This window comes from Loxodonta africana, chromosome 1 (genome assembly GCF_030014295.1).
Source record: "Loxodonta africana isolate mLoxAfr1 chromosome 1, mLoxAfr1.hap2, whole genome shotgun sequence".
Classification (NCBI taxonomy): Eukaryota; Metazoa; Chordata; class Mammalia; order Proboscidea; family Elephantidae; genus Loxodonta; species Loxodonta africana.
Window position 1 is genome coordinate 132,312,917 of NC_087342.1, and position 17,174 is coordinate 132,330,090.

The 17,174-nt window shown below is 39.4% G+C and overlaps 2 protein-coding genes across 6 annotated transcripts in view; one reads left to right on the plus strand and one right to left on the minus strand.

Moving 5' to 3' along the window:
* Window positions 1-7,925, plus strand: part of SMAP1 (small ArfGAP 1) — a 205,276-nt gene extending 197,351 nt beyond the window's left edge. For all 5 annotated transcript variants that reach the window (XM_064287895.1, XM_064287900.1, XM_003404401.4 and 2 more), the window contains 3 exons: window positions 3,675-3,843; window positions 4,691-4,998; window positions 6,968-7,925. In XM_064287895.1, the coding sequence (XP_064143965.1) occupies window positions 3,675-3,843; window positions 4,691-4,998; window positions 6,968-7,102 (612 nt within the window). In that variant the 3' untranslated portion in view covers window positions 7,103-7,925. The remainder of the gene's footprint in view (window positions 1-3,674; window positions 3,844-4,690; window positions 4,999-6,967) is intronic.
* Window positions 7,926-8,113: 188 nt separating this feature from the next.
* The window catches only part of B3GAT2 (beta-1,3-glucuronyltransferase 2), a 50,454-nt gene continuing 41,393 nt past the window's right edge, over window positions 8,114-17,174 (minus strand). Inside the window, exons 3-4 of the mRNA XM_023544477.2 lie at window positions 8,547-8,695; window positions 8,114-8,462 (exon numbers count right to left, since the gene is read on the minus strand). Coding sequence (XP_023400245.1) covers window positions 8,376-8,462; window positions 8,547-8,695 — 236 coding nt within the window. The 3' untranslated portion in view covers window positions 8,114-8,375. The remainder of the gene's footprint in view (window positions 8,463-8,546; window positions 8,696-17,174) is intronic.

The following is a 17,174-nucleotide window of genomic DNA, read 5'->3' on the forward strand; positions in this document are numbered from 1 at the left end:
TGGATCATTTTCAAAATTGTCTACAATTTTAGTGTTTGTATCTATGGCTTTGCCCCTCCTCCAGCACATACAAAGAGGGACTAAGTGTTGCTATACTTGTTTCAGTTAATTAACTACCTTGTGAATATGTCCAGGCACAAGCGTGCATATGACAATAAAAGAATTGTCTTAACTCTAGCATTGTAGCCTTTAGAGAGAAATATTTAGAGTAACTGACAAACTGAGTATAAAAAGCAATTTATTTTTGTTTAGCATTCTAGTGAGGCTGCTGTATCTGCTAGACTTCTTTAGATTCCACTGGGATATGAAAGTTGCTTTGTAACTGCTTGGAGAATTAGACACCTGGTCTGAGGCTTCAGTGTAGTTCACCTTTTGTTCAGTATTAAAGCAGCAAATAGGATAATGTAGACTTCATTTAACTCTTAAGTGTAACTAGCACCATGACAAGGGGAGGGGTCATGTATTTCCTGGGTTTATGACGGGCTAGTCTGGCCATCATACTGTGTACATTTTGATCAGTAGCTGGCAGAATAACAGTTTATTGTTTTAATCACATCTAATTTTGGAACATTGTTTTTGGATTGAAATTGTGACAGTTGTATTCGCCCCTGTAACAGAATTAGCTTTTTTTTTTTTTAATTATGATTTAGGTGAAAGTTAACAGCAAATTAGTTTCTCATTCAAAAATTTGTACATATTGTTTGATGACATTGGCTGTAATCCCACATAGTGTCAGCACTCTCTCCCTTCCCTTTTCTGTCCTGGGTTCACCATGTTCCTGCATCCAGTTTTCCTGTCCCCTCCCACCTTGTCTTTGTTCCTGGGAGGTGTTGCCCGTTTGATCTTGTATACTTGATTGATCTAATAAGCAGGTTCCTCACGTGTGTTATTGTTTGTCTTATAGATCTGCCTAATCTTTGGCTGAAAGGTGAACCTCAGTAGTGGCTTCAAGTCTGAGTTAGAATTATGTCTGGGGGCTGTAATCTGGGGGTTCCTCCGGTCTCTGTCAGACCAGTAAGTCTGGTCTTTTTTGTGAATTTGATCATTTGTTCTACATTTTTCTCCTGCTTAGTCCGGGACCCTCTATCATAATCCCAGTCAGAGCGGTCAGTAGTGGTAGCTGGGCACCATCTAGCTCTTCTGGTCTCACGGTTATGTAGGCTGTGGTCCATGTGGACCATTAGTCCTTTGGACTGATTGCTCCCTTGGGTAATCAGTATTTTTCCCTCTCTGCTCCACGCTAGAAGAGACCAATATTTGTATCTTAGATGGCTGCTTGCAAGCTTTTAAGATCCCAGATGCTACTCACCAAAGTAGGATGTAGAACATTGTCTTTAAGAACTATGTTGTGCTAATTGATGCAGATATCCCCTGAGTCTATAGTCCTTTGCCTTCGATCCTGGGAACTTCATCCCGTGAGATGTTTAGTTATGTCTAAAGGTTTCCCTGACTATGCCACTTGTGTGCTCTATTGTCTGTATTAATATATGAAGAGTACTTACAGTCATGTATTTAGAAATTTCCACCTCTGAACCTGTGTCTGCCGGTGGGTGTGTTCCTTTAGTCCCTCCCTCACCTCTTGGCATATCTATCTGTGTATCAATTTGTAGATTATTGTTTGTTGGTTCCATTGTTGCAGGATTATCTATGGTATAGTAGCTACCGTAGTTCTTTATTGCTGTGTTCATCTCAAAGTGTCCTCTCTTGCCTTGGTCACATTGTGCTGACTTCTCCCATATTGTGTATTGCCTTTCCCTTTACCAGTATTGACTCATATCTACTACCTCTTTGGCAATTTTCCCTTCCTTCCCCTCCCGTCCTTAGTAACCATCCAAGAGTCTTTATTTTTCTTTTCCTAGGTGTAAACCTTTTGTTCTTACTTTATAAAAGTGGACTCATATAGTATTTGTCTTTTTGTGGTTGACTATTTTACTCAGCATAGTGCCCTCCAGATTCATCCATGTTGTGAGATGTTTCATGAATTTGTTGTTATTCTTTGTCATTGTGTAGTAATCCATCGTGTGTATATGTACTACAGTTTAACTTGTTCATCTGTTGATGAGCACTTAGGTTGCTTCTACCTTTTTGCTGTTGGGAATAATGCTGCAGTAAACATGGGTGTGCATATGTCTGTTCATGTCATGGCTCTTAGTTCTTTAGGGTATATACCTAGGAGTGGGATTGCTGGATCATATGGTATTTCTATTTCTAGCTTTTTGAGGAAGCGCTATACCATTTTCTATAGTGGTTGTACCATTTTACATTCCCACCAGCAGTGTATAAGAGTTCCAGTCTCCCCACATCCTCGCCAGCATTTGTTATTTTTTTTTTTTTTGATTAGTGCTGGTGATGTCGGGAGTGAGATGGTATCACATTGTAGTTTTAATTTGCATCCCTCTAATCACTAGCATGATCATGAGCATTTTTTCTTATGTTTGTTAGCAGCCTGGATGTTTTCTTTGGTGAAGTGTCTCTTCATTTCCTTTGCCCATTTGTTGATTGGATTATTTGCCTTTTTTTTGTTGTTGTGTTGAAGTTTTCTATAAATTTTAGAGATTAGACCCTTGTGAGATTAAGTTCTCTTTTTACTCTTTTGGAGAAGTCTCTTGTTGAGCATAAATTTTTGCTTTGTTATGTAACACTGACCTGCTGTTCTGCAAAGCCCTTCTCTTGGTCATAGGCAACTCTGTAAGGTCATAATCTTTTTATCCCTGTTTTTTTAGAAGAGACAGAGTGTGAGGTTACGTGACACATCACAGGGCACATGTGCAGTGAATGGTGGAGCCAGGGTTCTAGCCCAGACAGGCTGGCTCCAGCGCCCATGTGCTTTTAGCCTCTGTGACCTCCTGCCTCTTCACTGTTAGCCTGGATACATTTTATTCAAGGGCATTGCTATGCAACTTTTTCCCTGCTTAAAACAAGTATGAATATTCTTATTTAATGACTGCAGAGATCATTAAGTGAGATTATCATTATTGTACATCTGTGTGCAGGATACACGAGATTAAGCTAAAAAATTTTATACTAAATATCTGCATGTATATTTGTATTCATCTGCTCTCTTCTCCAAAAAATGGAGGATAGGTTATGGCTGATAGTATAGGTGGTCGAGGTTTTTATTGTACTTAATTCCTGGATAAATTTAGAAGCATTCTAAAGTTGAGGTTAAAACTGGTCTTAACATAGTTCATAAAAATCTCCCAATGCAGCTTTGAAAAAGCCAAAACCTTTCCATCAGCCATGGCAGGACCCTCTTGCAGTCCGCGTCACTGTAGAAATGTTCTTTGTCCCAAAGGATACAATTCCCTCAGCTGTAGTCGCTGAGGGAGGGAGATGCTGGGGCATCTCAGGTCCATACGCCTGCTGTTGAACCCAGTGTGGTCTGGACGTGAGGAAAGAAAGCAGTATCTGCCTAGCAGGTAAACACAGCCTATTATGACAGAGCTTTGATCTACCTCTTTTATATTAACAAATTCAAATTAAGAAAACACTGAACATTTAACTTAGATGTTTTATGTAAATTTGTGAATGATCCTCTTTAATGTCACCATTTTACTTTCTTCAGTTGTTTGATTTCTGTTCAGTTTCATAACTTTAATTTGGATCTTAAGTAATGGATGAGCTATGCTTTACTGTGCGGAATTCGACAGCTTGTTTTTTGGTGTTTTTCTCAGGGGACGCTCACTGTACCAGCAGCTGCCCCCCTGTCTACAGCACCGGGGGATCTTGACCTATTCACTGAGCAAACTACAAAAGCAGAAGAATCCACAAAGAAACAGCTCTCCAAAGACTCCATCTTATCTCTGTATGGTACAGGGACCATTCAGCAGCAGAATACTCCTGGTGATTGTTCCTGAAATCTACTCTCAGTGAATTGCAGTGACATTACTAGAAGTATATCCTCGAAGTAGCAATTATATTTCTTCTCTGTATTTTCTATGGAATGGGTGCTTTTGTTATTGCCATTTACATAGCGAAAAAACAAATGAAGCTTTAGAATTAAAAAACACACAGGATTCACAAAACTTTATTCATTTAGAATTAACAAGCTATTCACGTATCACTTAAATAGTTTCACAAACTTAGAGGACATGAATTTGAAAAATTATTGAAATTTGATTTGTGTGAAGTTTGTAACTTTGAGTACAGTATGATATTTTCTCTGTAGGTAAACAATAAGCAGTCTGAATTATCACATGGTTCCAAAAACCTTTGAAATATATTTTATAATTTTAATATTAGCACTGTAAGATTTATTGTTAACACAGTTTTAATATCTGTCAGGCCGTTTCCTCTAAAATAATGAGCTGCATTTCATATATATAAGCTGACAACCCAACTGCTTCATTAAAGCCAGATACAGTCAGCTCTCACTTGTATATTTGATAGTGGTAAAAGTCAGCAGAAACAACATGTAACCTCATGCTACCTAGTTTGGTCTTCAGAATCGTGTGGCTACTATGTGAGATTTATTTTTCCTAAATTTGCTCAGGCTAATAGTTGATTTGTCTGCATTCTGGAAATAGCCAGCTCTGAGGGCTAGATTGATCTGAACAGTAGGAACATCCAGACAGAATTAAAATTTTTTGCTCTGGGTAGTTCAGAAAGACAAAACTCCTTTTGCTGTGATTATAGAGGTGAGTACAGCTGTATGTAATAATCCCATTTTCTGTTCATGATTATGTTGCAGGTATGTTTATGGGGCCTGCAAATATACCATTTACCTCACAAGCACCGCCTGCATTTCAAGGTTTTCCATCAATGGGCGTACCTGTGCCTGCAGCTCCTGGCCTTATGGGAAACGTAATGGGACAGAGTGCAAGCATGATGGTGGGCATGCCCATGCCCAATGGGTTTATGGGAAGTGCACAAACTGGTGTGATGCCACTTCCTCAAAATGTTGCTGGGCCGCAAGGAGGAATGGTGGGACAGATGGGTGCATCCCAGAGTAAGTTTGGTCTGCCGCAAACTCAGCAGCCCCAGTGGAGCCTGTCACAGGTAGGGATTATTTACTCTCCAACTTCTCCCAGATCAAAGAAACCACAAACCAGATTTATTTTCTAAATGGTGTTATTTGTATGTAAGTCTACTGAACTAGCAGAGAGAACTAAGTAGGGGTAATGTATAAGGTCAAAACTTTCTACAGATACAATGAAGTTTTATCAAATAGACAAATGATCTGTGATTGTCCCTATATTTATTATGTAAAAAAAAAAGTTAACCATTTTTCATTTCAGATTGTAACAGTTGTAATGGTGAACGTCCCCCATTTGTAACAGCTAAAATTATCTTGGGTATCTTGAAAATTCCTTTTCTCCTACCTTTTGAATTAGCACTAAGCTTTAAAGCCCAATAATAGTATGGTACATTCGTAGTCTACTTAGACAAACCTATACTCATGTTCTGGTTTTCTGTAACTTTCACTCATTTAGAAAAAAAATTCAGCTTCATTCTCAAAGCACTATTTTGTGAGGAATCTAGGCTGTTCTCTATGTCATGTGGCTACTACTACCCATGGATTTGTAAAGATTCTTTTTATTCCAAACCTTTGTATAAAGTTTTTTCTTTTTTTACTTATCCTATGCTTATTTCATGTTTAAAAAGAATATCCACTGGTTTAAGAATTCCTGTATGAACAAGTCAATATCTGCCTCAAACATACCCTTCATATTATAAAGTCCTGTTTCTGAGTTAATTTAAAGCCCGAAGAGGACATTTTAGTATTAACCTCTTGCAAATCCATTTTAAGTGCTGTTCTGACTTTTTATAGAGGAAGGCTCTAGATTCCTCTTCCCTTGGTATTTCCTGTTTGATGTTCTTCCAATGTTTCTGTAATCTTTGTCTTGGCCAGTTGTTTTACCTTGAGAACATTCAGGGAATGGTCTACAGCAATTACTAATGACTGTATATCCCATGAATGCCCCTAGTTGTTTCTGCTGTCACCATTTAAAGGAATATATTCCTTCAAAAATTATAAGGGCCAAATGTCAGTAACAGCTTTGGTGTGGCCAGTATGCTGAAGTGCACCCAGCTCAGGTTACCTACCCTTCAGACACGCCTTATCAGTGATATAGTTAACGTTAGTAGTATCTTCGAAAAATTGCAAATTAAATGAACTTTATTATTAAGACTACAATCTAACCCTTATTAAGACTACAATCTAACCCTAAGCACAGGTTTTGAACCCGCTCTGTACTTTGTGGTAAATCGTCTCACATTTCCTTATCAATCTCAGAAGTTAAGTGAAGAACAGGGAAACGGTTAAGATATATACTTGACTGTAGGAAAAGAAAGATATGCAAATCTTACATTTTATAGTATATAAAAAATTTAGATGTTAGGTAAGCAAAAAAATGTATGTTTTTATGACCATTTTTAAAAATATAAAGTATATAAAGCCTTTTAAGACTTTAATGAAGATAGAATAATATCTATCATATGCATATCATAGGAATAATTTTGAAGCATTTTATTTTCTAAAATTTCCTTATCCTTAGTAGTTAAAGCACAATATCCTAGGATAGTTGAAAGTTAGAATAACGGACTTGTTCTGTATAACATACTCATGTACCCAGATCATTGTACTGAAAGATTGCTTTGGTACCTTTTTTCAGTGTGGTTAATTAATCTTTGGAGACAAGACATTGAGCCTAGAAAGTGAATAACTATAGTACGATTGAGATCACTTTATGACAGCGCTAAAAAGTTGAAGAAGATAACACAGAAGTAGCTCTTTGCTTCCTGTAGAGAAATAATTGTATGGTAGTCTGATTCTACCCCAGTGCTTTGACTAATTTTCACACTGATGAGAAATACTCGTAGTCATTGCTATTAATGAACTTCTATGAAAGACAGCTGCTAATAAGATAGGGCAACTTTGTTACACAATGTCTAACTGTACCTAAAGAAGTAAGAATTAAAAGTGAAGTAAAAGCCTCTTAAACTAAGCCTTTTATATGTTTCACAGATGAATCAGCAAATGGCTGGCATGAGTATCAACAGTGCAAACCCTGCAGTGGGTTTTGGCCAGCCCCCCAGCACAACAGCAGGATGGTCTGGAAGCTCATCGGGTCAGACTCTCAGCACACAACTTTGGAAGTGAAAAATGCAATACAAGTTTCATCCAGAACTACCATCTGACATTCCTTGCTAAAATGCATCTAGTTCCCCTGTTTATTCATGTACATGTTTTTTTTCCCATTCGTTCATATTAAGAATTACCTGATTGACCGTGTTGGTCTGTACTGATTAAATTTGATGTGGTGAAAAGCAGGTTGAGAAACCATCTTATGTCAAGGGCAGCTTTGCTCATATTTCCCATGATTTCCTAAACCACATTCGTTTGAGAAATCTGCTCAGTCAACTTGCATAATCAGTTTTACTCTCAATAAAATTATAGCTCTAATGTTTGCATATAAGGGAAGTAGTTATCATGTTAGTAATACCTCTAACAGTAAAAACCCTACCCCCAAATTAGCCAGTAATCCTGTAGGAAGGTACTGTATGATCAAATGTTTAAATCATATAAATAGAATGTAATGTATAACTGAGCACTGTTTTCTAGTGTATAAAATTCTTTTATTTCATCATTCACTTCACTGTGCTGTTGTTATGATGATGTGCTTAACAGGGAACGTGGCTAGTGAAAGGAAGATAAACCTGGATGTTACTATAAATTTAGTTTGACAAATGTTTAAAGAATTCAAATTTTATCTGTCTTTCTCATGATTTGGATCTCTTCTTACAAACATAGTGCTAACGTGAAGACCTTTCTCTGCACTGTATGCAAACAGGGTAACTACAACAAAGCCACTTTCAATTCTTGAAGGTATATCCAGGTTTATGACAGTAATTGTGTTTACATTTTATGGTGCCTAGTATTGACAAAATGTTATTTCCCTATATTAAACAGATGAATCCATAGACCCTTTTTTGTGTGGATTTTATTTCCTGTAATATATATACTGCCAGCAGCCTACCAAAAACTACTTAATGTTTGAAAATCAGGAACAGTTAGCTGGCAAAATACCTGTCGTCTGTTTCTAAAACCTTTTCAGTTCTACAGGGCCAAATCGGGGTGGGAGGTGGTATGTAAGATCTTCAGAATGGTGTCCTGCAGTGTCATGTAGCTGTACTGTACAAAGAGGTTTGGTTGTGGGGGACACATGCAAAATAAATGAAGACAAAACATATCTCATACCATCCAATTAGCTTATGTTAACCAGCAAGCTCTGTTTGTACAGATGTCCATCAGATGACCATAAAGGCTGTTGTACTGAAGTAAAATGAACAATACCTGAATGCTCTGCAGCCCAAACTCCAAAATCCTCTTCCATATCCATTGCCAGGCAAATTGCATCAGTTGCTACTTCAATTTATACCTCAATTTTCACTGTGTCCAGGTGGTACTTTGGCTCATTGGCTAGATTAACCTTCTCTGTCCGAGTGTGCCACACGAGAACCTAAAGAGAAGGGAAATACTGTGGGTAGCCACATTCTTATTGCTGATACTCAACAAGGCCAAGCACCACAAGTGAAGTGAATACCTTGGTACAGTTGCTTGCTTTTGGTTCCAGTTCTTCAACTGTTGTTATCTGTTTTAGAAAGTCAGATTCTTGCATCCCTGGCTGGGACCCATGGCGCTTAAATACAGCTTTTGGATTGGACAAGATGACTTGCAGGCTTACAGCAAATCCTTTGTGAAAAGTTGAAAAAAAAAAAATTTTAAATGTTGGTGTACTTCTCTTTTTTCTATATGATTTTGAGTCACATCAAAAACAGTTTTTTAAATTGTGCCTACTGTGTGCCAGGTCTTGGTTTACAAAGTTGAATAGGAGCATTAGTTCACAGTATCAAAGGGAAAATCATTAAAAATAGTACATTCAGTGCAATGATTGAGGTGTATGTACAGGACGCATTTACTATAAAATATAAGTAATCTGCTGATAAAAGTAAATTTTATAAGGTGCTGATCCATAGAGGTTCACAGGGCCCCCACATTTGACCCTCTGGGAATAAATAAGAACTAAATGTGGCTGAGGAATCCCTGGGTGCTCTAGACAGCTGCTAACCAAAAGGTTAGAGGTGTAAGTCCACCCAGAGGAGCCTTGGGACAAAGGCCTGGTGATCTGCTTCCAAAAAATCAGCCATTGAAAACTCTACGAAGAACAGTTCTGTTCTGACACATGTGGGGATGCCGGGAGTCAGGGTCAACTTGTCAGCAGCTAGTAAAATGTGGCTGAAAATAGACTTCACCATCCTTCAGGTAGGAGAACCCACCCAGTTCTCCTGCTTACCCTTTAATATCATTTATGTTTTATCAAAACTGCACTGCTCTGGTTTACTTAGTATTTAGAATACTGATTAATAGAAGTCAATTAACCAGAAGATAATAATACCTAATATATGATAATCTGATTCAAACTTCTAATTTCATTCTACTTGGCAGGGGGGTTGGAAATCAGTGCAGGAGATAGCAGGCAATTTGCTTTTTATATTTTTCAAGAAAACGAATCAGTGTTGATTTTTCTTAAATGGTTTGGTGATATAAAAAGTCATTACTATTTAATCTGTAATTTAACAAACTCTGAAAAGGCTCAACCACTACAGTACTCTAATAAAAGCCATTTCAGCAATTACTAGAACCTTTGTAATTGTTCTGGAAGTCTGATGCTCTGGACCTCTCTGCTTCTGATGAGCTAGGTGACACTGTAAAATCAGGCGCCCTTCCAGACGTAAAGCCATGAGGACCAATCCCCGGGAACATTTCTTAGCAACCTTTTGCCCTTCTCTGCATTAAGTGAAGTGATTTGTGCTTCTTTTTGCAATAATCAGCAAAGTAACTACCAAATGACACTGGGCAGTAATGGGGAAGCTGTGAGAAACCACAACTGGCATTCTCGTAACCTCCTGGCCAGTGTCATGTTCTAGATAGACCCTGCAGCCTTTATGAGAAACCTTAACACTAAACTGCATGCAAACACAACTTGGTACAGCCAGTGCTGAGTGAAGAAGAGCAAATAAACAATCATAAAGCATTAGCCTTAGGACTGGTCCTAGGGTCTTCCACCAATCCTGGAGGGAGGCAGCACATTCTAGCAAAAAGAACGCTGAATTTGTAATCAGAAGCTTTGGGGTTTTGCTTGGGTCCTTGCACCTGGAACGGTGACCAAGAAAGGTTTTCTTGACCCTGGAACGTCTCCATTTCCTCATCTGCAAGAAAGGTGTGATGCCTTCTCAACTTGGTGTCTGATGTAAAATTACCTAATATATGGAAAGACTCTATTAATGGAAGCACCACTCAAAAGATACTATAATACAGAAATTTAAAAAATCATTGTAAATATTTCATGTGGCAGATGGTAATGAGCCATTATTTGCTGATGGAAAAACTGGGCAGTCAGGAGGGAATGGCTTGCAAAAAAGCTCAGGGGGCAGAGTCCACCTGCATTTCACACCACTCTGCTAACAAGCTGGACGCCTTTCACAGCAGGCAGCTAGAACAGCCACAGCACTCCTCAACAAGAAGCCAAAGGTTCAAAGTGCACACAAACTAAGTGCCTTTTCTAAGAGGTCAACTCTGATTTTCGTGTTGAAAGATTCCTTGCTTTTCTTTATGTGCTTATAAATAAGCTTCATCCTTTCTGACCAAGATGAGATCCTGCCCTTCTCAATCATGCTAAAGCTCCTGGTACATTTTTCACACGGCTTCAGGTACTGTTTGTATTTCCCCGTTCTCTCATTTAAAAAAAAAAAATTAGATCTAAATTGTGCAATAGTCATTCTGAAAGTGATACGAAGCCACTTTAATTTCCATTGTTTTCCGCTAAGATTAATACATTCATCCTCATGGCCACTGAAGGATTCTGATGGATTATTTGCTTACTTTCCTTAGCTCAGGAATATCTTTCCAGCTCTTAAAGCAGCATTACATGGCAAAATCTACAATTTTAGCAAAGCTGATAACCAGTTGTGAAGCTGAGATCACTTTGCTGCAAGGCCCTTTCCTGGTCTCACCAGAGAGTGAGGAGCATCTAGAAGACCAGTATCCTGGAGAGGTTTTAGTGGGCCAGCATGCACCACAGTAGCAAAGTGTTTTGTTTTACTTTCTAACAGATGAAAGACAACTCAGATGCTCCTCAATCACCTACCTCAATGTTCTTTGCCCGTGCCCTGCTCAGGGAGCTCTTCAAAGGAAGTAGGGCACAGCCAGCAGACAGGAACCTCAAGCTAAGGAGGCCAAACCTGGGTTGCTTCCTGGGAATCACCTGACCTGCTGTGAAGCGGGGGAGAGTTAGAGTTCTCCCTTTAAAACCAAGGCAAAGAGTTGTTAGTTTCTAAACCACTGGCTTCTAACCTAAAATAAGTATCTTAGGTTTTCCTCATTTCCAAGTATTTATTTATGTACCATTCCCTTTTTTAGTAGGTGCCCCGGTGGTGCAGTGGTTAAAGCAACTGCTGACCAAAAGGTCAGTGATTGGAAATCACCAGTGGCTCCATGGGAAAGAGATGTGGCAGTCTGCTTCGGTAGAGATTTACAGCCCTGGAAACCCTATGGGATCACTGCGAGTCGGTATTGAAGGCAGTGTGTTTTTTGGGTTTTCCCTTTTTTAGTGAAATTAATTCAGTTTTAAAGATGCTTACAGTAGCTTTTGAGATACTAGAAGCCTTACAAACATCATGGGAGTAGGATTCTCTGTCCTGGTCAGTTGTCTAAAAAATAAAATGCAAATGAAAACTGGCTGTTTACTATGGAGGCAGGGTTTTGTGACTTCAGTCAAGTGGAGTGGGATATATTAACTTATGCTGAGGGACAGGGCCTGTCTCAATATATACTTACTGATTGCACCTTAGAAAGGAAAATTTTTAAGACATTCGAAGTTGAACAAACTATTTCCACTTCTAGAAAAGATGGAGCAACAAGGACTGGTCTTCCCTTACTGTCTTAAATAACTAAAAACTAGACAAAATATTTGAAAACAATGGACTTAAGACATGAGAAAAGAGGCACACAAGTCAGAGATCTTTGAGAAAAGGGAAACCAATGATGTGAGCCCTACGATTGCCCTCAGCTTACTGCTTACAGGGAGTTTGCAGGCCACACTTTTCAAGGACGGGGAATCCACACAGAGCTTTGCAGTCTCCTTGAGTTGAGGGAAACAGACTTCTGGGAGGCCAAGACAGCTAGAATTCACAGGGCAAAGTACTGGAGAGGAAGGAACTCTGTTAGATTTGTAGAGGGTTCTCCTCAAGTCTTCAACGAAGTATGATCAGTGAATCCTTGTGAAACTAGCTAAGCCAGGTAAAGAGTCACTGGAAAGGAACAGGTGGATCAGTTATTAGAGCTCTCTCAGGGCTGGGAAAAGTTCACATCCTAACAGTCAGATTGTAGCTACCTAATAATAGATGGGAATGCCTGGAAGAGTACTTGGAAGGTTATTGCTTCAGTATGAGGTCAAATTAGCCCCAACTGAAGACTGTATTTGGCTCTTCCTAACCTGAAAAACAAGCCTGAAAAAGATCAAAATATTTCCAAGTAACTATGTGCTAAAACAAAGCTCAAAAACACTTAATGGAATACAAAACTCACCCAGTACCTAAAACCCCACTGCCATCAAGTTGATTACGACTCATAGCAACCCTACAGAACAGAGTAGAACTGCTCCATAGGGTTTCCAAGGCTGTAAATCTTTATGGAAGCAGACTGCAACATCTTTCTCCCGCAAAGTGGCTAGTGACTTCAAATCGCTGACCTTCCGGTTAGCAGCCAAGTGCTTTAACCACGGAGCCACCAGGGCTCCTTTACCTAAAAAAAAAAAAAAAAGCAACGTAAAATTCAAAATGCCTGAAATATGAAAATTACCAGCCATAAGAAGAAACAGGAAAATAAGATCCTGTATGAAGTGAAAAATCAACTGGAAACCCAGAAATGACACAGGTGATAGAATTAGAGAACAAGTATGTTAAAACATAAATACATTTCATATGCAAAAAGGTAGAGGAAGGATTGAACATGCTAAGTAGAGATATGAAAGATATAAAAAAGACCCAAAATGACCTCATAAGGAGTGAAAAATACAATGTCTGAGATGAAAAGTACACTGGGTGGGATTAACAGCAGATTTAAAAAAAAAAATCCAAGTTTCGGTGACCCTACAGGTTAGAGTAGAACTGCCCCATAGGGTTTCTAAGGAGTGGCTGGTGGATCTGAACTGCCGACCTTTTGACTAGCAGCCTGATATCTTAGTCACTGTACCAAGAGGGCTCCAATGTTACAAAATAAAAGATTAGTAAACTTGAAGACACAAAGAGAAAAGAGACAGAAATAACAGAAAAATAGGTGAGGGGGAAATAGAAAAAAATTTGAATATGGCTGAAAAAATTCCAAAGTGGAAACATCAGTAAGAATAATAAGACTTGAGCAACACTATGAACCAGACTGACCTGACATTGACAGAATGTACCACCCAACAATTGAACAATCTTTTCAAGTGCACATGGAACATTTATTAAGATAGACCATATTCTGGGCATAAAGCAAGTATCAATATATTCCAAAGGATTCAAATTGTACAAAATACATTCTCTGACCACAACGGAATTAAATAGAAATCAATAATATAAAGATATCTGGAAAATCCTTGAAACTAGACAAAATATGTCTAAATAAAACAGATCAAAGAAGAATTAAAAAGGAAATGAGAAAGTAGTTTTAATGAATGAAAATGAAAAGACATCGAAATTTGTGGGCTGCATCTAAAGTAGTGCTTAGATGGAAAATTATCTTTTAAAAAAAGCAGTAAAACACTTATATTAGAAGAGCAGAAAGGTTTCAACTCAGTAAGCTAAGTTCTCACCTTTATAAACTAGGAAAAGAAGACAAAGTGAAACCCAAAGTAAACAGAAAAAAGGTAGTAAGAGTAGAAATAGAAAATAATAGAGTGGAATTAAAAGCTAGTGCTTCAAGTAAGTCAGTAAAATTGATCAATGTCTACCCATACTTATAACCAGAAAAGAAAGCTCAGTAGTTTATACAAACAGTACATGGCTGGGGTTCCAAACAGACTTCACTGACTCAGGAGCAAGCTGAAACTTACCAATCACCAATTGCCTTGCAAATCTAAACGTTACAAGTGGCTTTTTTTTTTTTTTTTAAATAGAGATTTCGGTGAAAATTTACACAGCAAATTAGTTTCTCGTTGAACAGTTAAAAGACAAATTAATTTGTGACATTGGTTGCCAACCCCGTGACGTGTCAACACTCTCCCCTTCTCCACCCTGGGTTCCCTGTTTTCTCATCTTTGCCTTTGGGCTGGTGTGCCCATTAGTCTCATACTCATGACTGAGCTACAAATCACATCCCTCACGTGTGTTATTGTTGGCCCTATTCCCAAACCAAACCAAACTCATTGCCGTCAAGTCAATTCTGACTCATAGCAACCCTATAGGAGGACAGAAGAACTGCCCCACAAGGTTTCCAAGAAGTGCCTGGTGAATTCAAACTGCCAACCTTTTGGTTTGCAATCGAACTCTTAACCACCAGGGTTTCCCACTGGTCCTACAGGCCTGTCTAATCTTTGGCTGAAGGGTGAACCTCAGGAGTGACTTCAGCACTGAGTTAAAAGTATGTCCAGGGACCATATTCTCGGGGTTTCTCCAGTCTCTGTCAGACCAACAAGCCTGGTCTTTTTTTGTATGTCTGTGTGTGAATCTGAATTTTGTTCTACATTTTTCTCCCTCTCTGCCCAGGACAAGTGGCATTTTCTTTTGCTTTTTTGTTTGTTTAGATTCAGGTTGGAAATTACAAAAATAAGCATAAAAAGGTTTCTAAGCAATTTTTTTAATGATCTTTTTTTGTTTTTCTTCTGTCAATCTCTCATTTTGGGCTATTTTAGCTAAAGCAAGGGCCAGTGTGTATCTCAACATGTCATCCCGCACACTGAGCTAATTCATGGAGTGATAATGAGCACAGGTCCACCTGTGCCAGGAGAGACAAAGTTCTTTACGAGTCTTTAAAGAATAATCTGAAATGGCAAATCCAAACATTTACAGAACATGAGGCACGTGTGCATGTATCTATTCTCATTTCAGAGGCCCTGGGTGCTATAATCAGTTAATGCACTGAGTAGCTAACTGAAAGGTTGGAGATTCAAGTCCTCCTAGAGGTGCCTCAGAAGAAAGACATGGCAATCACTTCCAGAAAATCCTATGGAACACATTTCTACTCTGACACACATGGGGTTGCCATGAGTTGACATCAACTCTACAGCAACTGGTTTTCAACGGGTTATTCTCATTTCAACCTCACCATTATCCAGGAGGGGGGTGGTATGATCCTTGATCTACAGGTGAGGGAGCAGAGATTATGCTAGATCTTCAGGTTATACAGCCTGTTTGTGCCCGAGTGGGGCCCGGTGGCCAGTAAGCCATTTATCCCTCAGCTGCCTAAAGAGATCTGACCACTGCAGTGATCAGTCACACGAAACACTGGCCTAATTCATCTAATCAAATGTGTTGAACCATCTGTACCCAAAGATGCAGTCTGATATTGTTTCTTGGATAAAAGCTATAATATTCAGTAAGTATCTACAATGTTCTACCAAGTGCTTTGTGTGTGATGTCTTGTTCTGTGAAGAATTTTATTCCCCCCGCCCAAAAAAATTTTTTTTTTTTTTATTCTGCAGATAAGAAATAGAGGCTCACGAGATCAAGAACTTGGTCACCTGGCTCTAAGTGGGTGAGTTGGAATTCAAAGCCCAGAGGGAGGATGTTATGGGTTGAATTGTGCCCCCAAAAAATATGTGTTGTAAATCCTTACCCCTTTATATCTATGGTTATAATCCCATTTGGGAATGCGTTTTCTTTGTTATGTTAATGAGACAGGATTAGTGTAGGGTGTGTTTTAAGTCAATCTCTTTTGAGATATAAAAGTAGAAACCAGCAAGTAAGAAATCAGAGATGGGGGAAGAGAGATGCCAAGCCACAAGGACATAGTCTGGGAGCAGAAGCTCAGGGAAGCTCCAGGACCTTCCTCACAGCTGACAACGAAAGCCTTCTCCTACAGCCGGCATTCTGGATTTGGACTACTAGCATCCTAACTGTGAGAAAATAAATTTGTTTGTTAAAGCCACCCACTTGTGGTATTTCTGTTACAGCAGCGCTAGATGACTAAGACAGAGGGCCATCTGTGGAGACATACAGACCTGAGTTCACATCCAGCTCTGCCGCTTAATCACTGTGCAATCTTACACAAGTCGTTTAGCACACACAAGCCTCAGTTTCCTTCTATGTAAGTGGGGATGATATGAATCTGGATCAACTCCATGACAACTAACAACAACATTATCAGCACCTCCCTCACGAGTTCAGTGAGGATTAAGAAAGGCCGCACACAGAGTGCCTGAGAGTGCCTAGCACCTGGTAAATGCTCAGTAAGCAACATATTAGTAAGTCTGCTGGACTTGCCTGATATAAGGGAGAGATTTTGGTTTTCAGAATTCTTGTTTCTGAATGAATGGTTTAAATTCTCTTGAAATCTTGAGGAGAATCCAATATGCAAATACAGAGCTGCTGTGACTGAAGGGGGATAGAAGCCTGCACTCCCCTCTCCCCTGCGCCCTTACGGGCTCAGTGGACTCCTTCCCCTGCAGAGCACAGCTTGATCATCACAGCCTCACCACTGGCTGCCCCCTCCTTACCCCATACACTCACCTCTACCCAACACACCCACCCTCTTCCTCACACGCCCACCTCTACCAGACAAAGCCATGGCCACAGTACAGGTGGACATGGCTAAAACATGTTGTTGAGGCCACTAAATGCCTGCATGTCTCCAGAATGCTCCTCACCCCATAAATGGGTAAGAAATGAGCAACAGGCTCCCTATTGCCCTAACACTCCTCCACCACCCCAGCAGCTCCATCAACTATCGGGTACAGGATTCCCATAGCCTGGCAGCTGCAGACTTCTCCCAGACAGCCCACACATCAGTCTAGTGACAGCCACACTGCATCAACCTAGGGACAAAGTCCCATAACTGCCCCCAGACCCTGCACTAAAAGGTACCGTAGGACATATCGAGCCACTTTTCTGAGAACATTTAATAACTTTATCTTTCCCACGCAAAACATTCATGCACTGCAGACCCATTGGCGTCAAGTCAATTCCAACTCAGA